The sequence below is a fragment of the Microcaecilia unicolor genome, chromosome 2 (assembly GCF_901765095.1).
Source record: "Microcaecilia unicolor chromosome 2, aMicUni1.1, whole genome shotgun sequence".
NCBI lineage: Eukaryota > Metazoa > Chordata > Amphibia > Gymnophiona > Siphonopidae > Microcaecilia > Microcaecilia unicolor.
In genome coordinates, this window is record NC_044032.1 from 71,478,393 (window position 1) to 71,502,266 (window position 23,874).

General features: G+C 43.4%; 1 protein-coding gene across 1 annotated transcript in view; it reads left to right on the top strand.

Annotated features, from left to right (window-relative positions):
- The window catches only part of SKP2 (S-phase kinase associated protein 2), a 69,711-nt gene that overhangs the window by 14,140 nt on the left and 31,697 nt on the right, over positions 1-23,874 (top strand). The window contains exons 3-6 of the mRNA XM_030193039.1: positions 5,793-5,904; positions 11,297-11,440; positions 15,162-15,296; positions 23,650-23,748. Of these exons, the coding sequence (XP_030048899.1) occupies positions 5,793-5,904; positions 11,297-11,440; positions 15,162-15,296; positions 23,650-23,748 (490 nt within the window). The remainder of the gene's footprint in view (positions 1-5,792; positions 5,905-11,296; positions 11,441-15,161; positions 15,297-23,649; positions 23,749-23,874) is intronic.

Genomic DNA, 23,874 nt, shown 5'->3' on the forward strand with positions numbered 1-23,874 from the left:
CCCTCTAGCCAAGGAGGCCATGAATCTATGCCACTGGGCGGAAGCGAACCTGGAACAGCTGTCAGCGGCCCACATTGCCGGAGTCATGAATGTCAAGGCGGACTTTCTCAGTCGCCATACCTTGGAGCCCGGAGAGTGGCAGCTATCTGCTCAGGCGTTCTTGGACATCACGAAGCGCTGGGGCCAGCCGAGCCTAGATCTGATGGCGTCATCGGCCAATTGCCAAGTGCTGCGCTTTTTCAGCAGAGGACGGGACCCTCGATCCCTGGGAGTAGATGCTCTTCTCCAACAGTGGCCGACACAAGAGCTTCTCTATGTGTTCCCGCCCTGGCCCATGTTGGGCAGGGTGCTAGACCGGGTGGCAAAGCATCCCGGCAGGGTAATCCTGGTGGGTCCGGATTGGCCCAGACGTCCCTGGTATGCGGACTTGATCAGGCTCTCAGTCGACGATCCTCTGCGGCTGCCAGTGGAGCAGGGCCTGTTACATCAGGGTCCTGTGGTGATGGAGGATCCCTCCCCCTTTGGTCTTACGGCCTGGCTATTGAGCGGCAGCGTCTGAGAAAGAAGGGCTTCTCAGACAAGGTCATCGCCACTATGCTGAGAGCGAGGAAGCGCTCTACTTCTACTGCTTACGCCAGGGTTTGGCGTATATTTGCAGCGTGGTGTGAAGCAGGCTCAATTTCTCCCTTCACTGCTCCAATTTCTTCAGTGTTGGCGTTCCTGCAAGAGGGTCTGGAGAAAGGCCTGTCGCTCAGTTCCCTTAAAGTCCAGGTAGCGGCTCTGGCTTGCTTCAGGGGCCATTGCAGCGGCTTATGTGGCCGCGGGGAAGGTGCCGCTTATCCAGCTGAAGGCTCACTCCACTAGAGCTCAGGCGGCCTCGATGGCAGAGGCCGGGTCCGTCTCCTTGGAAGAGATTTGCAAGGCGGCAACTTGGGCATCGGCCCATACCTTCTCCAGGCATTACCGCTTGGCTGTGGCTGCTCGGGCGGAGGCCCGGTTTGGAGCTTCAGTGTTGCGGTCAGGGATTTCTATGTCCCGCCCTGGGTGAGTACTGCTTCGGTACATCCCACCAGTCTATGGATTGATCAGCATGATGATATGGAAGGTAAAATTATGTATCATACCTGATAATTTTCTTTCCATTAATCATAGCTGATCAATCCATAGCCCCTCCCAGATATCTGTATTGTTTATATTCTGGTTGCATTTCAGGTTCAAGTTTAGTCTTCAGTTCCTGTTCAGGAAGACTTCGTGTTCAAGTTTTTCAATGGATTCTTCAAGAGTTGAGACGAATTTGTGTTACAGTGAGCTGCTGCATTCCTCTCCCCTCCGTTTTACGGGGCTGGATTGAGACTTAAATTCTGCCGGCGCTCCCTCCCGCTTCGTGCGGCAGTAGGGCAGCTTTGTACCCCTCCCGCTTCAGCGGTGTTAGGGTTAGTCAGCTCCTCCCGCGGTTGTGGTTGCAGGATAAGCCAGATCCCCCCGCATCGGCGGGTGTGGTGTCCCTCCCCCGCTCCGCGGGGATGAACTGGACGGATTCCCCTCCCCCACTTGTGTGGGGATGAGCTGGGTTAATTCCCCTCCCCCGTTTCGGTGGTGGTGAGCTGGGCAGAGTGTCCCTTTGTGGGTGTAATTCTCTAAGTGCTGAGTCCTGCGGATGGAGCTTGGATATCGACATACTGAGGAGTTTCCGGCAGCACATGACCACATATAGGGAGGCAAAAGGATTGCTCTCTATCTCCACCTGCTGGTAGATGGACACAACCCACCAGTCTATGGATTGATCAGCTATGATTAATGGAATGAAAATTATCAGGTATGATACATAATTTTACCTTTTGAGGTCTCATTCTTATCATAAGCAGGGGTACATAACTAATATATAGGTATAAAACCCAGCGCTTCACTTTTTTTTAATTTGAGCACCAACAATCAATAATTATTCACTTAACATATTATATTCTGACTTCAGTAGCTACTTGTTTTCACATGAGATACAACTATTTATGAAATCATCAACTTAGCTTAAGCAGCAGATGAATCCAGGAACTGGTGGGTTGTATCCGGCTACCAGCAGGTGGAGATGGAGAACACTGAAGAGATAGCAGTGACCCTGGATATCCAACTCCCTATCACGTCTTGGATCTTATCAGAGACAGCTACAGATTAGAATTTGCCTTGCCCGTCGCAGACTTGGAATCTCGATGTGCCACAAAAACCAGAAGAGCAGCAGTAGAAGCCACTGTACCGCAATCCGAGGTTTGTACCAGTTGTTATTTCATCTACTTTGTGGTTCCTCAAAAAGGGAGTTTCTTCAGGCCTATTCTCAACCTCAGACATGTGAACGAGTGTCTCCGAGTTTGCCATTTCCGCATGGAGACCGGTCGGTGATTGCGTTTGTCCAGCTGGGAGAGTCTCTCGTGGCTCTGGATTTGAAAGAGGCGTACTTGCATTTCCCCATTCATTTGGCCTCCTCATCAGAAGTTTCTTCAGTTTGCTGTGTTAGGCCGTCATTTTCAGTTTTGCATGCTACCCTTTGGCCTGGCTAGGGCTCCTCGAACCTTTTCCAAGATCATGGTTGTCGCCGCAGCCTTTCTTCGAAAAGAGGGGATCAAAGTCCACCCTTATTTGGACTATTGGTTGATCCGGGCAGACTTGGAACAAGAGTCGGTTAGCCACCTCTCGAGTTTTGCAGTTCCTGCAGTGCCTGGGTTGGGTAATCAATCTGCCCAACAGTCATTTAGTTCCCTTCCAGTCCTTGGAGTATCTTGGAGTAGTTTTCGACACAGCTCAGGGACATGTCTTCTTACCAGAAGCCAGGAGACTCAAAGTTTGTTTTCAGATTCGCTGTCTTTTACGGACTCCCTCCCCTTGGGCTTGGGATTATGTCCAAGTTCTCAGGCCGATTACATCCACCCTGGAGGTGGTTCCATGAGTGAGGGCTCGCATGTGACCTCTCCAGCGTGCCCTGTTACTTGAATGGTCTCCAGTCTCTCACGATTACCAACTTCTACCTTGGCTTCCTTTGGCGAGGGACAGCATGACTTGGTGGTTATGTGCGCCCAATCTTCGGAAGGGAATGCCTTTGGCATCCCCGCAGTGGTCCAGTCCAGGTAGTAACGGATGCCAGCCTCTCAGGTTGGGGAGCACATTGTCCTCCACCGGGTGGGGCAGGGGCATTGGTCAGCGACGGAAGCAAAGTGGCCCATCAACAGACCGGAGTTGAAAGCTGTGTTGCTAGCCCTTCTATCCTTTCAGGATATCCTGGAGGGTCAGGCAGTTCGAATTCTCTCGGACAGCACGTCAGCGGTAGCTTACATTAACCGGCAAACAGGCGCTCGGAGCAGGACTCTTGCCACGGAGGCCTCCGCCCTGCTGATTCGGGCTGAGTCTCATCTTCTCTGTCAGCGGCTCACATTGCAGGCCAGGACAATGTGCAAATGGATTTTCTCAGCCGTCATCTTCTAGATGCAGCAGAATGGGAACTGGCAACGGAATCATTTCTTTTGATCTGCCAAAAGTGGGGCTCGCTGGTAATGGATCTGATGGCAACCAATCCAATGCCAAAGTTCCCAGGTTCTTCAGCAGAAGAAAAGAGGTTCACTCTGCAGGACTAGACGCTCTGTTACAGCCCTGGCTGAAGCCCGTCTTCCCACCGTGTCTATTCGCCCAGTGCCTTCCTTCCTGCCCAAGATTGTTTCTCGCCTCCATGTGAATCAGCAGCTTTGTCTACCCTCCTTCCGTAGGGAGGATTATCCAGAGGAGTATCGTGCTCTCAGATGCCTGTATGTTAGACGAGTTATCATCAGATACTTGGAAGTGACCAACGATTTCTGGAAGTCAGATCACCTGTTCATGCTGTTCGCGGGCCCCCATAGGGGTCTGCAGGCATCTAAGCCTACCGTGGCACGTTGGGTCAAGGAAACGATTGTGGCGGCTTATGTGGCCGCAGGGAAGGTGGAAGGTGCTGCCTATCCAGCTGAAGGCTCATTCTACTAGAGCACAGGCGGCTTTGATGGCAGAGTCCAGGTCCATTTCCTTGGAGGAGATTTGCAGATCGGTGACTTGGGCATCGGCTCATACATTCTCACGGCATTATCGCTTGGACGTGGCAGCATGGGCCCTGGCCCAGTTTGGAGCTTCAGTGTTGCGTTTTGGGATTTCCATGGCCCGCCCTGGGTGAGTACTGCTTGGGTACATCCCACCAGTCTATGGATTGGTCTACTTGATGATATGGAAGGTAAAATTATGTATCATACCTGATAATTTTCTTTCCATTAATCATAGCAGATCAATCCATTGTCCCTCCCAGATTTCTGTACTGTTTGTTCTAGTTCATTTATATTTCAGGTTCAAGTTTAGACTTCAGTTCCTGTTCAGGAGGACTTCGAGTTCAAGTTCTTCCACTTTGATTTCCCTGGAGTTGGGACGACTTTGTGTTTCAGTGAGCTGCTGCTTCTTTCCCCCCGTTTTGATGGTGGTTGGATTCATAACTAAATTATGCCAGTGCTCCCTTCCGCTTCGTGCGGTAGTAGGGTAGCTTTGTTTCCCTCTCGCTTTGGCGGTGATGGGTTAAGCCAGCTCTTTCCGCGGTTGCGGTAGCAGGACATGCCAGTTCCCCCTGTGTCGGCGGGTGTGGGTGCCCCCCCCCCCCCCCCGCTTCGGCGGTGGTTGGGTGGCAGAGTGTCCCTTTGTGGGTGTAATTCTCTATGTTTGGTGATTCCTGCGGATGGAGCTTTGATATCGACTTGAGGATTTCCTGGTAGCACGTGACCACATACAGAGAGGCAAAAGATTGCTCTCTATCTCCGCCTGCTGGTAGATGGACACAACCCACCAGTCTATGGATTGATCTGCTGTGATTAATGGAAAGAAAATTATCAGGTATGATACATAATTTTACCAACATCTTCCCAAAGAAAAATTGTCATCCAAAAATCTCTTCCAATCATGTGAAAAGAGTTGCTACCAAAGTCTGAAGATATAATGTTGAGTGAATAATTATTGTTGGTGCTCATATTATGAAAAAGTGAAGCGCTGGGTTTTATACCTAGACATTCTAAGATTATACATTGTCCCCTGGGTCACTGTATGAGCAGTTTGACAATAAGGAGAAGGCCCCTGTGTGTTAACACCGAAATCCCCATTACCCCTGAAATTTTATATGAGGGATAGAAAATTTGGCTAAGCCAGCCTCTCAAAAGCATCTTATGCTCAGTGTTGGGCTTCTTGTAGGAGGCTGATGGTGATAGTCAATGCAAATCTTATTAGTATTGATTGTGGGTATCCGGGAAACCTAACTCGCTAGTGGTTTCGAAACCAGTCTTGGAGAACCCCTGGTGAGAAGCCTTCAAGATGATTATTAAATTTAATGCTGAAGCAGGTGAGCCAGTAAAGTAGAATAGAGTTCTTAAGCCAGTCCTTGGGACACACCAAACCAGTGAAGGTTTTCAGAATGTCCACAATGAATATGCATTGTTTCATGCATGTTCATTATATATCCTGAGGAATGAATTGAGAACCACAGGTCAGATGGAAAGTCCTACAGAAATGCAAATAGTTGCGAAATATGTATCTTATTTTTTCCTTCTGAATGGCTTGCAGTGTCATCTTCTGTCATAGTGATCCATAAAATAAAGAGCCAAATGTACTAATAGAGAAAAAGGTTTAGGGTGTCACCCTTGAAATGTTTTTTAAAAATGAAGAATATTCCCTGAAATTCCTAGGAAATACAAAAGTAGGTGATAAATTGTTTTCATTATGCTCTTTCTTGTTCACTTGTTTTATTTTAGGCATTTCTTGGGGTGCTCTTCCAGATGAACTGCTATTGGGCATCTTCTCTTATTTACCCCTAAGTGACCTGCTAAAAGTTTCTAATGTCTGTAAGCGATGGCATCGCCTTTCGTAAGTGATTTTCATCTATTTTTATCTGCTTTTCTGTTGGTAAGCAAAGGCATATTTTCTGTATTCCACTTACACTTGCTCAAATACTGGGGTTTGGTCCTTTGTGCCAACAGCTGGAGACAGAAAAGACAGCAGGACCTCTCTACCCATACATAGCTACAGCTAGATCCTTTACTTTGTTGCATCACCAGCAGTGGAGGTAAATGCCATAGCTAGATCCTTTACTTTGTTGCATCACCAGCAGTGGAGGTAAATACCATTTCCTGGTGACAGTAGACTTTCAACATTGCTACAGGTGTTTGAATTGTGGCCCAGACTAGTGCACAGCACATTTTTATTGTAGGATTTGGTTTTCTGTTGTAGCTCAAGGAGTCTGCTGATGCAGAAAACCGTGGGTAAAGCCATGCAGCATATGGCATAATATGTAGTAAGCTTAAGATATATGCAAATTTTATGCACACAGAACTTGCATGTAAATTTGGGGGTGGGGGGGAGAGCCTGCCGGACAAATGCGTACAATGGTTTTGCAGTAAGCATGGCTTCTTGTGCTTATGTTGCAACAAAAAGTGTTGACACACATCGGCACCTATTCTGTGCATAGATATTAGCCTGCCTCAAATATTTCTTGTACGTAAAAATGTTTTGTGAGGCTAATATTTATGCACAGAACAATCCTGATGTGTGCTGATGCTTTTTGTTTTTGGTACAACATGGCTGTGTTGCGTCCTGTCAGTCTTTTAAACTTACAGGCACTTCTGGTTGCAGAATAAGACAAAACGTGCATTGTCTTGAGTAGTTCTGGTCGCCGTATCTCAAAAAAACATATAGCAGAATTAGAAGAGGTGCAAAGAAAAGCGACCAAAATGATTTAGGGAATGGAACTTCTCTCATATGAGGAAAGGCTAAAGAGTTTAGGGCTCTTCAGCTTGGAAAAGAGATGACTGAAAGAAGATATGATTGAGGTTTACAAAATCCTGAGTGGTGTAGAACGAGTAAAAGTGAATCTATTTCTTTTTCAAAAAAAATACAAAGACAGGATACTCAGTGACGTTACATGGAAATACATGGAAATACTTTTAAACAAATAGGATGAAATATTTCTTCATTCAACGAATAGTTAATCTCTGGAACTTTCTGAGAAGTTCCAAGAGAAGAGGACATTTCTCTGGTAAGTGAACACTATTTTGCTTTGTGCTTTGGGAACTTAAGATTGGGGTTTAAAGGAGGAATTGTAGGTTAGTGATAGGCAAAATAAAAATATAAAAAGCAAATTTTATCAACTAATCTCCATAGTCTTTTCCACTTAGTTTTAAAAAATTTGTACCACAGCATTAACAGAATCTAGCAGGCACTGCAGGATCTAGTTTAGCCTTCCTGCCCACCCCTAGGGTAACTCTTCATTTATACTTATTGTAATTAGGGTAACAAGCAAGAAGTGCTCTTACAGAGTTTTAAATACATTTCATTACCATCTAAGAAGGAAACACTAAATAAATCATGCAATATACTATTTATTTATTTATTACATTTGTACCCCGCGCTTTCCCACACATGGCAGGCTCAATGCGGCTTACATAGTAACAATATAAAGAATTACAAAGCCGTAAGAAGAATATACAGTTTGTGGTAACCGCAAAATTAATGGGGTTAACAGATAAGTAAGTTGAACATAGGACGAATTGGATTCAGAAGGAAATGAGCGTTGGGATATAGGAGTAGAAAGATTGAGAGGAATGGATATGGGTAGCAAAAAGGATAATGGGAAACATGTTCAATGTAAACTGTATAAACTAAAAGACACTTTTATATTAGGCTAATATCCTTAATACTGTAGCAAGTTTTAAATTATTGAAGATGGAGTCAGCAGTCCAGCAGTGAGAGGAGTGCTATCCAGTCTTTTGCATTGTGTCACATGTATGATTATCTCCCAGTTGGTGAGACGTCATACGCGTGTGCCCGATGCAAAGAGCTCCTAACTCTCAGAGAACGTGTCCGTTCTCTTGAGGCTAGAGTAGCAGACTTGGTGGAGCTGAGGGAGACAGGGAAGTTGTATAGAAGTCCCACCTCCAGTCTGGTAGCCCCTGTACTACCTAGGAGGAGGGAGGTCTGCTAGAAGGAGAGCATCACCCTGGTGAAGTAAGAAGTACTCCTGTAGCCAGGACCTGCCCACCAGGGGATGTACTATCCTCTCGCACCAAGGATATGTCTCCAAGTGCTGCCCGGAAGGGAAAGGTTAAGATAGCTGTTGTAGTTAGTGATTTGATCATTAGGCATATAGCTAGCTGGGTGGCTGGTGGACGTGAGGATCGCCTGGTGACTTGCCTGCCTGATGCGTAGGTGGCAGACCTCACGCGTCACCTAGATAGGATTCTGGATAGTGCTGGGGAGGAGCCGGCTGTCTTGGTACATATGGGTATCAATGACATAGGAAAATGTGGGAGAGAGGTTCTGGAAGCTAAATTTAGGCTCTTAGGGATCTGTCCTTGGACCCTTTCTTTTTTCAATCTACACCTCTTCCCTGGGCTCGCTGATCTCATCGCATGGTTTCCAATATCATCTTTATGCTGACGACACCCAGCTTTATCTATCCACACCAGACATCACTGCGGAAACCCAGGCCAAAGTATCGGCCTGCTTATCCGACATTGCTGCCTGGATGTCCAACCGCCACCTGAAACTGAACATGGCCAAGACCGAGCTTATCGTCTTTCCACCAAAAACCCACTTCTCCTGTTCCTCCACTCTCTATCTCAGTCGATAACACCCTCATCATCCCCGTCTCATCTGCCCGCAACCTCGGAGTCATCTTCGACTCCTCCCTCTCCTTCTCTGCGCATATCCAGCAGTTAGCCAAGACCTGTCACTTCTTTCTCTTTAACATCAGCAAAATTTGCCCTTTCCTGTCTGAGCACACCACCTGAACTCTTGTCCACTCTCTCATTACCTCTCGCTTTGACTACTGCAACCTACTCTTCACTGGCCTCCCACTTAAACATCTATCCCCCCTTCAATCAGTGCAGAACTCTGCTGCACGTCTTATATTCCGCCTGGACCGATATGCTCATATCACCCCTCTCCTCAAGTCACTTCACTGGCTTCCGATCAGGTACTGTATACAGTTCAAGCTTCTCCTTCTAACCTACAAATGCACTCAGTCCACAGCCCCTCATTACCTCTCTACCCTCAACTCCCCTTACGTTCCCACCCGTAACCTCTGCTCACAGGACAAATCCCTCCTCTCAGTACCCTTCACCACCGCCAACTCCAGGCTCCGCCCTTTCTGCCTCACCTCACCCTATGCTTGGAATAAACTTCCTGAGCCTATTCGCCAAGCCCCCTCCCTGCCCATCTTCAAATCTTTGCTCAAAGCCCACCTCTTTAATGTCGCCTTCGGCACCTAACCTTTATGCCCCAAATTGACTGCCCTATTTGACTGACTGTACACTTGTCCTTTAGATTGTAAGCTCCTTGAGTAGGGACTGTCCTTCTCTGTTAATCTGTACAGTGCTGCGTAACCCTAGTAGCGCTTTAGAAATGTTAAGTAGTAGTAGTAGTTAGGTAGAAAGCTCAAATCCAGATATTCTAGGGTCGCATTTTCTGAAATACTACCTGTTCCACGCGCAGGGCCCAAGAGACAGGCAGAGCTCCAGAGTCTCAATGCGTGGATGAGACGATGGTGCAGGGAGGAGGGTTTTAGATTTGTTAGGAACTGGGCAGCATTCTGGGGAAGGGGGAGCCTATTCCGAAAGGATGGGCTCCACCTTAACCAGGGTGGGACCAGGCTGCTGGCATCTGCATTTAAAAAGGAGATAGAGCAGCTTTTAAACTAGAAACGGGGGAAGGCTGACAGTCACTCAAAAGCGCATGGTTCGGGATAAGGTATCTTTCAAAGATATCACCAAAACAGGGAAGATAGGCTATCCTGATAGTGAGGTTGCAAAAGAGACCGTTTAGTTGTTTGCTTCATGAGATGTTTGTTGTTGACAAAGCCCCCTACCAAACCTCTGGTTGTGTCATGGGATCTCAACATAGTCCTCACCCAGCTGATGAAAGCTCCTTTTGAGCCTCTGGATACCTGCTGACTTAAGTTTGTGACCTAGAAGGTTATATTTCTGGTGGCGGTCACTTCAGCTTGCAGAGTCAGTGCGCTCCAAGCCCTAGTAGCTCACCCACTTTATATTAAATTTCATCACAACATTGTAGTCCTTCGCACTTACCCCAAGTTCCTTCCTAGAGTCATATCCAAGTTCCATCTTAACCAGTCAATTGTTCTTCCAACATTTTTTTCCAGACCTCATGCAAGGATGCAATGTTGTACTCTCTATGCTTTTCACCCGACCTGAGAGACCCATACTTTGTCAAGCGGGAGGGCACCAATGCATACACAGTGGGACACTGCTAGAACTTTCTTTAGTGCTAGCGATTCATTCAGTGTCCACAATGGGGCTCCATCAAATGACATCAACCACATGTGAGAATAAGCAGCCTACTGTCGAATCGGAGGAAACTTTTCTTCATTCAGCGCGTAGTTAAACTCTGGAATTTGCTGCTGGAAAAGGTGGTTAAGGCGGTTAACTTAGCGGACTTCAAAAAAGGGTTGGGCGGTTTCCTGGAGGAAAAAGCCATAGAATGTTATTGAATGGACGAGGGAATACAGTATTTCTAGGATGGGCGGGACAAATTGCACGTTCTTTTGGCTGCTGTCGGTGACAGGGTGCTGGGCTCGATGGACCCTTGGCCTGTCACAGCATGGCGATACTTATGTACTGTCCTCGGAGAGCACCAGGTAAGTATCTTTGCTTTACACACGCATAAGATTTTATACAATTGTCCCCTAAATGTCTGATGGAAAAGCATCAGCTGGCACTTGTCTGCTTGCGCAGTCTTTGGTCGTGTAACAGGATCATGTAATTCTTGGGACAAGAATTTAATTTTCTGTCATTTTAACCTATCTTGACACGTTGAGAGAATCATTGTGCAATATGGTATGTGTGTTGAAACAGCTTTTGGCAAAACTCTGACCACGGTTTGTGGGGTCCACAGAGCGTTATTCCTCGAGCACGTTTTTTGAAAGCCAAGTCTTTTTTTTTACACTAAATATTAAGAATTGAGGTTTACCAATTTAATTAGACATTGCACAGAGCTTTATTGTTGCATTAGGAGGTTTTTTTTTATGCCAGTGATTCACCCCAAAAATCTTAATCACTCTGATGTAAAATGGAGCTCTGAGGGTTTTTCCTCCTAGTTTCAACGCACTCTGTTGCAAATTTGAAATGAGTAATACTGTGGATGCTGGCATATAAGCAGAGGTTTTGAATGAATGAACTGTTACAGTCTCTTCGGTTGTATTTATTAGATGTATGTTGACCTTTCCAACTTTTCTGCTGTCTAGGTTTGATGAGTCGCTGTGGTACAGCTTGGATGTAACAGGTAGGACCCTGCTCCCAGGTGTGCTTGGTCGGGTGCTCTCCACTGGCGTCATTACCTTCCGTTGTCCAAGGGCTTGTGTAGGGGAGCCTATATTTAAGAACTCAAGGTAAGGGAATTGGAATAGAAGAGATCTCTTTTTATAGTGACTTAATACCTTGTACCATGACCGGTGCTTGGGACTTTAACCCTTCATTGTAACTGCTGGTATCTTGTTTTTTTTTCCTCATATCCCACTTTCTGCCTTTGGTTTAGTAATGATTATGCCACATTTAAACCCAGAAATAGCCTCTATTATTAAATAACAAGAAAGAGTGATTGTTTTGAAAGACAATTGGCTAAGGCAGCTAATAACTACTGTGGATTACACAGTTGGGTAGAGCAGCCCTCTGTACTTCATATGAAAAGCAATGCAATGAAAATTGCCTTAAGCTCTTGTCCTAAATCTGACCAGGGCATCACACTCTGGTTTGGCCTTTTACATTCTTCTGTGGATCTTCATGACTTTACCTTTTGAAAAGAGGTGGTATGCTAACCCAGCCTAGACAAATCTAGGAATCCTTTCCAAAATTTAGATGCCAGTGAGGATACAAATAGCAGCAATGTGAGGATAGAGAGCATGCAGGAAGGGGAAATGGAAGGAGAATCATTGAGAGAGAGGGTGAATGGGGAGATGACAGGGAAGCAGCAGCATAATGAGAGGAGAGCAATAGCATCAGGAGGAAGTGTGGGTAGATAAGGAGGAGAAAAGTGGCAACATTGTGAGGGTAGGTAGATGGGAAGGAGATAGGAGTGACTACATTGGTAGGTAGTACCTCAGCCATTCTCTAATTTTGACAGTTGACTAAAAGAAGCAGCCAGTTCTGGGTGATGTGTAGGCTCAAGTGAGTTGATTCACCAGTTCATCAGCATGTTTCCTGCATTAGCTGGAGGGGTGAGCAAGAAGAGGTTAGAGAGTAGTGGTCTTGAGAAGGAACTTACTTTTGATACAATGTTTTAGACGAAAAATATAGAGAATATTGCTAGAAAAATTAAGTACCACCATGTATGATTGGTGATTTTCATTGATTGTAATTTATTTATTTTAATTTATATGTATATGTATTTTCTTTTTTTTTTCTTGTGTGAGTGATCAGTAGTTTGTTTTTAGTGCAAACTGCTTTAATTTGTTCGCAACTAAGCGGCATAACATCAGCTTTGCTTTTAAAGGTGTTTGGAAGCTCAAACAAAAATATTTTTTGTTGTGGTCTTTGCTGGGTTTTTGACTTCCTGTACACTGCATTGAGTGAATTCCTTCAAAAAGGTAGTAAATAAATCCTAATAAATATGTCTGCCATTGGTATACTGAAGAGTGGAAGGCTGCATCAGCTCCCATTTAAAAAAAACAAACAAACAGCATTGAGCTTCACCCCCCCCCCCCCCCTTTTATCTCTATCTTCTGGCAGGAGGACATAATCCATTGGTCTGGCATGACTGAGGGAAAGGGAAGAGATTTTGGATTTAGCTTGGGCCTTTTTCAGTTATAGCTCAAGGCAACTTACATTCAGATACAGCAGAGAATAATTAAACATGTTTTTTTCTAACCACCTGGGTCTGGGATGCTTTTATGGGTGGTCATTTGTAACACTGTTAATGCGCATTATTTGTTGCCGTACTCTTTATGAAGTGGCCCTTTGGCAAATAGATGTGTTAGTAGCATTAGCTCCTGTTATGTGTCTGATTCCTTTTCATTCACTTTTCTGTTGATAAAGTGCTGCAGTTAAGGCAAGATTTATTTAGACTGGTGTATTGGCCACACTAACAGCAGTTTCCCAGTCCTTATATAGCTTGTATATTTTTCTGTCTGCACACTCTTTGTCCTTTCCCAAACTAGATATACAAGCTAGAAGGATGAAACGAGAGAACACCACAGTGTGCAGTCAAATCAAAAAGGTCTCTCTCAAAAACGAGTGAAAATTAAACACATTTATTTATTGTTATTCAAAAATTCAATCCAATCAGACAGTCCAAAAAATTCAGGATAACTTGATGGCAGCTAATGTGTAATAATTTCAAGAGAAACAAAACTTCAAGCTCCTCAAACAGATAACACATCCACATCAGTATTCAAAACGCGAGGGGCACAACACTTCGGCTGTCGGGGGTTTGGGTCCCCTTCAGCACAGGTAGTCCACAATGGCGGCGGGGGGGGCGGTTTTCGGCGGTCCGGGGGGGGGGGCGACAGGTTCACGGAAGGGGGGGCGAGGGGGCCGTAGCGCGGGGGGGGGGGGGGAGGAATTGCCTGCCTAGGGCCCGTTTCCTTGCCTTCAGAAACGGGCCTTTTTTACTAGTATTTACATATTTCTCACACACCGAGACATGCGCTTTAAAACTCAACACTCAATCAAGCTAACGTTATTGACATTAACCTATTCCACAGCTTTATATCAAAAGTCAGCATGTTTCAAATAGATTATTCTGAATTAAAATGCTATAAAGAACTTCTACATTAAATTTAGCACAGAGAATATAAATAATTTACAAAGTAATGTATGTCAATATTGTTAGTCATCATTAAAATAATACCGAACTTGCAACAATAGATATAAAACTTTACAAAAAAACAGTCCAATCAATGTTTAAAATCCCTGCAATGTTCAAACAAGGGAGCAGAATTTCTTCCAATTTTCAAATTAGATTTGTGTTCCAACGTCCTCTTTCACGTTCAAGCATATTGCCGGAGGATATGATAACAGCAGTTAGCGTATCTGGATTTTAAAAAGGTTAGGACAAGTTCCTGGAGGAAAAGTCCATTGTCTGAGATGGACATGGGGGAAGCCACTGCTTGTCCCAGAATTGGTAGCATGGAATGTTGCTACTAATTGGGTTTCTGCAATACTTCTTACCTGGTTTGGCCACTGTTGAAAGCAGGATACTGGGCTAGATGGACCATTGGTCTGACCCAGTATGGCTGTTCTTATGTTCTTATCACTTCTCCCTCTCTTTCAGAAAAATTGCAAGCACTAGGATGTGATTCCTAGGTGTCATGGTGAATCTAGTGCTCAGGATTTGTCCAGCCTTGCTGCTAACCATGCTTCAAAATGTTTAACTATAGGCAGTAAATAATTTTAAGCTATTCTTCTGCCAGCCCACGCTTTCACATCAGTCATTGTTCTATTCTTTTTCCCCACTACCAGTTATAGTCTAACACACATTAGAACTATTGATATATTTTCTACCCCAGAGATGGCTACTTGTAGCTTTTTGATGAAATTGTAGTCTTTTACACAGAAAGGTATTGTAGAAATTCAGTGTATGGTAAAAACAAAATCACCTCAGTTATAAATGGTGCTAAAAATTGCATGTGGGAATTTGGGCTTGTGCAATTTAATTGAATAACAAGCTAGCACCGGAAATTGGATGCTAATGGTGCTAATTGGCATCAATTAAAATTTACGTGTGCATTTTTAGGCACTGTGATCCACGTGTAAATTTTATTCAAGGTTTAAAAAGGGGTATAGCCATGAGAGGGTTATAGGCATATCAGGGGCATTCCTGCAGTTTATGTGTGCTGTTATAGAATGGCATGAGGATTTACACCAGGATTCAGTTAGTGTAAATCCTTGCGCCTAAACTTATGCACAAATTCCGGCGCTATTCTATAAACAACGCCTAACTTTTAGTGCCATTTATAGAACAGTGCCTTGGGATGGTTTTTCAACGCCATCTATTGAACTGAGTTCAAGTGTGTCCATTCTTCTAAATTGCATTTATTGGGTTTAAAATCAGGGCACTACAGGCCTTTTCTTTTGTTAGGCAGATCATTTCACACCATTTTTCCTTTGTTGTAGACCTCTCCGTGTTCAGCACATTGATCTGTCTAACTGCACCATAAGTGTTGCTGCGCTCCAGAACATTCTTTGCTACTGCCATAGAATACAGAACCTCAGCTTGGAAGGATTGGTGCTTTCTGATGACATCATTCGGTAAGTGTCCACTATCAAAAGTAGAGAAAAAGAGTACAAATAAAGGGAAAGCTACACAAATTGCAAAGCATAAAAATATTTTTAAACTCTCAGATTTATCTCGCATGTAGCGGGGCAATTTTCTGATGACTGACCAAGAAATTTAAATATACAGAAAAATGAAATAACACGGGACAGCCATCTTGGTTTACATGAGCCAAAATAAAATCCCATGAGGCACTGCAAATGAGGTCACAGTTCACAGAACTAAAGGAATTTTATTTACACTAACCTACCCAGTCAGGTTTTTAGGGAAGTGCAAGAATACCCATGATAGGCTGGTGCACCTTGCTTCTGTTGCAGATATCCTGAAAATCTGACTGGATGCTAATCTCTCAGGTCAGGTTTGAGAATCACTGTTCTATATGAATTTGATACAGTACTTTATGTAGAAAATACTTAATTAGTGGAAATGGTATAACTATGGTTTCCTTTTGAGGAATGAAATAGTATGCAATATACTGTAATATTACAAGAGACTGTATTCTACTACCATTGATGGGACTAATTGCAGAACTGCCAAGTTACTTAGTTCTGGGAGGGAGACTTTGGCCAGTCCCGGTTTTAAATTTATATCCCAAAACAGTGTGGTATTTGAAGTCTTTGGTTCTACCTGTTGAAATAAGTGTCCTCAATTTGCACTGGGCAGGGTTATTGGAAATCCAAGACTGACCCAAAATCTCCCTCCTAGAACTGGGTAACTTAGCAGCTCAAGGAATTTGCAAGCCCTTGTGTTAGAGGCAGTCTTAGACATTGTTGCTATCATAGAGACATGGTTCAATGATTCCCATGAACGGGATGCAAACATATTAGGCTACAATCTATTTAGGAATTATAGAGATGGTCGTAAAGGTGGAGGAGTAGCTCTCTATGTGAGAAACAATATCACAGTGACTGAAATGCCAGGGGCCTGGGGAAAGAAGAAGCGATATGGATCACTTGGGTGTTGTCTACAGATCTCCGACACAATCAGAGAAACTAGATAAAGATCTGGTTACAGATATCCAAAAGCTAGGAAAGAAAAGAGAGGTGATGTTGCTGAGAGATTTCAACCCGCTGGATGCGGATTGGAAAATCCCATCTTCGAAATCGGGGAAACAAAATAGTATGATCGTGCTTGCCTTAGAAAGTGCTCTGCTCAGTCAAATGGTGACAGAACGCACAAGGGGAAGAGCAATGCTGGATCTGATGCTCACAAATGGGGGAAGTATGTCTAATGTTTGAGTAGGTGCCTACCTGGTCAGCAGTGATCGTCAAACAGTTTGGTTTGATATAACAGCTAAAGTGGAGGGCAGCCACTGAAAACTCAAAGTCCTGGATTTCAAACATGCTGCCTTTAGCAAAATGAGGGAATACCTGAAGAAAGAGCTGACTGGCTAGGAGGATATACGAGAAGTGGAAAGTCAGTGGTCCAGGCTGAAAGGAGCTATACATATGGCTACTAACCTTTATGTGAGTAAATAAAAGCAAGAGGAAAAGGAAATTAATATGGTTCTCCAAGTGTTTGAGAAAATAAAAGCTAAAGAGTTGGCGTTCATAAAATATAGAAAAACTCAAGAAGAGGAGCATAGAGAGGAATACTGGATTAAACTGAAAGAAGCCAAGAGAGAGAGATGTCTGGCAAAAGCGCAAATTGAAGAACAAATGGCTAGAAATGTAAGGAGGGAGCAACAAGAACCTTTTCAGGTATATTAGTGAAAGGAGGAAGACTAAAAATGGAATTGTGAGACTGAAAGATGCCGTAAACTGCTATGTGGAGAATGATGAGGAAAAAGCAAACGTGCTAAACAAATACTTCTTCTGTTGTTTGTTCACAGAAGAAAGTCCTAGAGAAGAACCACGATTCACTGGCAAAGGTACATATGAGAATGGAGTGGATATAGCACCATTCACAGAAAAAAGTATTTATGAACATCTTGAAAAATTGAATGTGGACAAAGCCATAGGACCGGACAGGATCCGTCCCAGGATATTGAGGGAGCTCAGAGAGGTTCTGGCGGGTCCTCTTAAGATTTGCATAATAAATTCTTGTAGACGGGAGAGGTTCCTTGGGATTGGAGAAGAGCGGATGTGGTCCCTTTTCACAAAAGTGGTGACAGAGAAGAAGTTGGAAACTAAAGGCCAGTAAGCCTCACCTCAGTTATGGGAAAAGTAATGGAAGCAATGCTGAAAGAAAGGATAATGAATTTCCTGGAAGCCAATAGGTCACAAGATCCGAGGCAACATGGTTTTACCAAAGGTAAATTGTTCCAAACAAATCTAATTGATTTCTTTGATTGGGTGACCAGATAATTAGATCAAGGACGTGCGCTAGATGTAATCTACTTAGATTTCAGCAAAGCCTTTGACACGGTTCCTCATAGAAGGCTCTTGAATAAACTTGACTAGCTGAAGTTAAGACCCAAAGTGGTGAATTGGATTAGGAACTGATTGACAGACAGACACCAGAGGGTGGTGGTTAATTGAATTCACTCAGAGGAAAGAAAGGTGAATAATGGAGTGCCTCAGTGATCGGTGCTAGGGCCGATTCTGTTTAATAAATTTGTGAGCAACATTGCCGAAGGTTTAGAAAGTATGATCTGCCTTTTTGTGGACGATACCAAGATTTGTAACAGAGTGGACACTCCAGAGGGAGTGGAAAACATGAAAAAAAGATCTGCAGAAGTTGGAAGAATGGTCTAACATTTGGCAATTAAAATTCAATGCAAAGAAGTGCAAAGTGATGCACTTAGGGAGTTGAAATCCAAGGGAGACATATGTGCTAGGTGGTGAGAGGCTGATATGCACAGACAGGGAAAGGGACCTTGGGGTGATGGTATTTGAGGCGGTGGCTGTAACCAGAAGGATTCTAGGCTGTACAGAGGTGTAACCAGCAGAAGAAAGGAGGTGTTGATGCCCTTGTACAAGTTGTTGGTGTTCAGTTTTGGATAGGGTTACCTTATGAATCCAGAAAAAGGAGGACACATTAATCCAGTCTGGGTTTTCCTTCTATTGAAAGCGATGGGAGTAAAACCCAGACTGGCTCAATCTGTCCTCCTTTTTCTGGAGCCATATGGTAACCCTAGTTTTTGGATGCTGCATCTTGCTAAAGATGTAAGAAGACTTGAATCCTGAGGAAAGCAATAAGAGTGATATGGTGCTTGCGCCAAATACATATGAGAAGAGGCTAGAAGACTTGAATATGCATACCCTACAGGAGATAAAGAACAAGGGAAATATGATACAGATGTTTAAATACTTGAAAGGTATTTACATAGAAACAAATATTTTCCAGAGAAGGAAAAGTGGTAAAAGTAGAGGACATGAATTGAGGTTACGGGGTGGTAGACTTAGGAGTAATGTCAGAAAATTATTTTTCATTGAGAGGGGGGTGGGATACCTGGAATGACCTCCTGAGGGAGGTGGTTGAAAAAAAAAACTGTGACGGAATTCAAAAAGGCATGGGATGAACACAGAGGTTCTCTAATTAGAAATTATATGATATTAAAAAAAACTTAAAGGGTTGCATATGTGTTTGCATGTCAAGTGGTGCTTAGATGGCAACTCTGCATCAACTAAGGCCGGTGCTAGGGTGGCTTGTACATTCTGAGTCCCGCAGATGACGATCCAATTTAGAGTGGACTGGAGAGAGCTTTGATGGAAACTCCAGTGGTTTGAAATGTGAGGGCAGTGCTGGGCAGACTTTTGCTGTCTATCTCGCAAATGACAAGAATGATTTGGATAGGCTGGAGTGGGCTTTGACGGCAGTGCCAGTAGTTGGAGCATAAGAACAGAGACGGGCAGACTGCTATGGTCTGTGTCCCAGAAACACCAAAGAAAGACCATGATCAAGTAAATAACATTACATTCATTGTTGATTTTAATTCTTGAATTGATAGTGAATGTGACTGTTGGGCAGACTGGATGGACAACTCGGGTCTTCATCTGCCGTCACTATGTTGCTGTGTTAACTGAAAGAGCATACGTCTTTTAGTCTTATTCTCATATATTCCAGAATTGATTATTGGCTTGTGTCTGATCAAGTTATAAACAAAATTACTATTAATTCAAAAGAGAACATCCTCATTTCTGATCATCCTGCAATCTGGATACAATCCACAGAACTAGGTCTAATATTTCCGCCATATAGATGGCCTATGAATAGAGAACTCTTAACTGATGTCAAATTTTATGAATTATCTGAAGATTTTTCTTTCTTTTTTTTTAAACGAATGATTTTGCCAATTATCTGTCACAGGGTCATTTATTTCTGCAGGCCCTGCTGCAGATTAGCATGTACTAATCCTTAGTAAAAGACCCCCTAAATCTTGGAATACAAATGTAAATTCTGATACCTATATTTTCACGATTAATTACTCTTGCTTCTCTTTCAGTAGCTTTATAGAAGGAAAAGGTTATCAGAAATACTTCATATCATAAGAACATAAGAGTAGCCATACTGGGTCAGACCAATGGTCCATCTAGCTCAGTATTTTGTTTTCCAAACAGTGGCCAAGCCAGGTCACAGGTACTTGGCAGAAACCCAAATTGTGGCAACACTCTATACTACACGGCAGGGAAACAGAAGAACAGTACCCCTTATAGGTACACAGACGAAACAGTCACAAGGATGACAAAAAGAAAGGGCAGTAGACGATGTCCGAACAAACACCTTTATTAAGCATCCAGGACTCAACACGAGTTGAGGTTTCAGCCCACGACAGCCTTCTTCAGGAGTCTTTTGGATGTATGTTGATGTCAAGCTAAACGCAATGTGATACCGGTAATGTTCAATTTCTTGCTAATCGTTTTCTGAAACAACGATGTATGACACTTGAGCTCACTACAAATCCCAGGGCAAGCAGTTACTTCCCATGTCTGTCTCAATAGCAAACTATGGACCTTTCCTCCAGGAATTTGTCCAAACCTTTCTACTCGTTCTACATCACTTGTAAATGTAAATAGATTTAGAATCTTAGCATAAAACTATTAATAATCCTTATTTGCTTACAAACATTACTCAAAGAAATTAAAGAACCTTGAAATGGGCAAAATTGAGTACTATATGAGATTAACTAAAGGTATTTTTATGAACATGCTAATAAGTCATGTAAACTTCTGCTATGGTGACTAACATAGGAAAGATTGGAAAGGAGGATCAAAAATACTGTGTATACTTGCATATAGGTCACAAAAGGTTTAACCATTTTAAGATCAAAAGTTAGGAGATTCCCTACCCATCTATGCCAGTTTCAGCATTCTGAGGGCTGGAGGAGTAGCCTAGTGGTTAGTGCAGCAGACTTTGATCCTGGGGAACTGAGTTTGATTCCCACTGCAGCTCCTTGTGACTGTGGGCAAGTCACTTAACCCTCCATTGCCCCAGGTACAAAATAAGTACTACTACTACTACTACTTAACATTTCTAGAGCGCTACTAGGGTTACACAGCGCTGTACAGTTTAACAAAGAAGGACAGTCCCTGCTCAAAGGAGCTTACAATCTAAAGGACGAAATGTCAAGTTGGGGCAGTCTAGATATCCTGAATAGAGGTATGGTGGTTAGGTGCTGAAGGCAACATTGAAGAGGTGGGCTTTGAGCAAGAATTTGAAGATGGGCAGGGAGGGGGCCTGGCGAATGGGCTCAGGGAGTTTATTCCAAGCATGGGGTGAGGCGAGGCAGAAAGGGCGGAGCCTGGAGTTGGCGGTGGTGGAGAAGGGTACTGAGAGGAGGGATTTGTCTTGAGAGCGGAGGTTACGGGTAGGAACATAGGGGGAGATGAGGGTAGAGAGGGGCTCCAGATCGAATGCATTTGTAGGTTAGTAGGAGAAGCTTGAACCAAGTACAAGCTGGACCAGATTCAAGTATTCCCTAAAAGGCAGAGTGACGCTGGCAGTGTGCCATCTTGAATTAAATACACAAGACACCATGGCCAAACTGTTGTAGCACGCCAAACGTTGTTTCAGAGGGAATCTGCTCCTGAAGAAGAATACAAAATGGAGACTCTGTCGAGCAGTGCCCTGTTTCTATGTATTTGTGATATAAGTGCTGTTTTATCATATACTTTGGCATCTTTCCCTACATATTCTGTCAGAAGTGTTGGTTGTCTATTGTTATAATTCCAAATAAATTTTCTTAAAGTTAGATTTTGTTTTTGACGAATTCATCTATCCTTTTGGGTAGGTTTTTGCTATTTGTTGCATATATTTCTTGGGAATCTCTAGTGTTTAATGAGCGCTAATCATTAATGCGCACTAAAACCACTAGCACGCCTTTGTAAAAGACCCCCTAGATTTGTCAGAATGCACAGGTCATCATAGTCATGTTGCTAAGCATCCGGTTGAAATTATACCATATACACCCAAACTACAATGCTATGTAATATTTGCCATTCAACGTCCAGCCAGTTTTATGCCTACTGCATATAGCTTTTGTAACACCGAAACTATGTGGCTATAAAATGCTAGACAAGGTGTTGGCATATTCAGGGCATGCAGTAATTACAATACAAAGACAGACAAAGCATCAGTTCTACAACCAAGAGAGCAAATACCTTTGCTAGGTTTGCGAGCTAAAATGTGAATTCTGTTTCCTGTGAAGCCAAACTTACTGGAGATCAGTTCAGATTGAAATACATGTATGACAATAGGGAGATGTACTGTAACAGGTGCAGGCAGCATAGTGATTATGACTGTAAATGTCATCTAATGTTAATAGTTAAAATGTATCTTTGGTACCTTAACCTTTTGTAATAATTTTTTCAAGAAATTTGGATGCAATACATCATATGGAATCAATAATCCTTCAAATGTGGTCAGCAAACACATTGGAAATATGGGAAATAAAGACAAGAGATTGTTTTCCCCATTATATATATATATATATATATGTAAACTGCTTTGCAAAATATCAAGTCCCATTTCCCTTTCCCCCGTAGTAACATTGTGTCTCCCCTCCCTTCCCATGCTGCCACTGAATTTCTTACGTGCCCTAGTGATCCTAAGCAGTTTCTGCATCAGTGCAAGGCCATCCTGTATACGCCTGCGCTCAGGTATGCTGTCATGTTGCGCCCTCTTTCCTGACAGTAAGTGCACCTTGGGAACTTCAATAAGGCTGGCTGAAATCAAGCGTGGCTGTGTTTAATCAGCTGAATCTAATTATCAATTAAATTAGGTTGATTAAGAGTGCTGGATAATTTTGTTTAAATGAAGTAATTTTAAAAACTGTTGTGTTTACTCGGACTCCCATTGTGTAATATCACATTTTGTTTAAAGATCATAAACCATTCAGTGTAACATATACACAATAAGGGAAGTCAGAAAGGGGGGGAAATGTTCACTTCACTGTATTATTTGTTCTTGTTTCCTTGTTGATAAAGTTCTTAGTGGAAAAATACCTGCAGAAAAAGGCAATTTTTTCCACAGACCAGAAGTTTATAACCTTTTTTGTAGTTCTGTGGACCCCTTATTAACCTTCTGAAATTTCAGGGACCCACAGTGAATCCCTGCCACTTTCCCTGGACCCCTCCCCTCAGTTCCAAATCTATGACCATTGGCTCTTTTTATTTCATTTCTCTTTCCTCTATCAGTTTGTCTACACCACCCCCCCCCCCCCCCCCCCCACCATGCCAGTCTCCATCAGTCCTTCTCCCCAAACCGATGTCTTTTCTCCTCCACGTAGTTTTCTACCAGCCTGTCCCTCTCTCCCTTCCCTCCAGTCCCCACCAGTTTTTCTTCTTTTCCATTCCCCGAACCTCAGTCTGTGTCTCTTCCACACCCTTGTTAATTCCCATAGTCTCTCTATCTCCAGACAGTGTCCTTCTTTCCTTGCAGCTAATCCTCATGTTTGTATTTTGCCATTTCCTCATCTGTTGATGCTGCATTGCTATTCCCAGGTGCTGTGGGCTGATGCTGGTCCTGGTGCTCCTGCTTACATCTTCCACTGCTGGTTGTGATAACATTCCCACCCCCCATGACTCTTTGTTCTTCTGGTCTGCAAAACTGCCTCTGATCCTATCCCCACAGCTGCTACTTCTTCTATCCCCATTCTTACTGATGCTGCTACTGCCATTTCTGCAGCCACTGCTGATCCTGCCGCTAGAGCAGCTTCCATATTCTGCTCACATAATTATAGCAGCAAGAAAAGTCTACAGACCACAGGTTGAGAACCACTGTCCTGGACAGCTTTCAAAGGGAAAACATTCTTGTACTGTCTCTTTTGAGACTTGGTACAGAATTACCATTGACTTTTCAACAGTGTGACTGTTATGAAACTTGCCCCTTTATGTGCTGTTACTGTGTGAAGTTGACAGTTTCTAGAATTATGTACTTTTTTCCCAGGTCTATTGCTCAGAATTCAGATTTGGTGCGATTAAACCTCTCCGGGTGCTCTGATTTCTCTGCTACAGCATTGGAAGAACTATTAAAGAAATGCAGTAGGTAAGACCAGATTAGACCATTTTATTTTCTTTGACCAGATTGATGAATCTAGAACCATTTTTATATAGTGTAAGTTGTGTTCTTAGAATAGATATTTCTTGAGTATTTATCCATGTGGATTTCAAA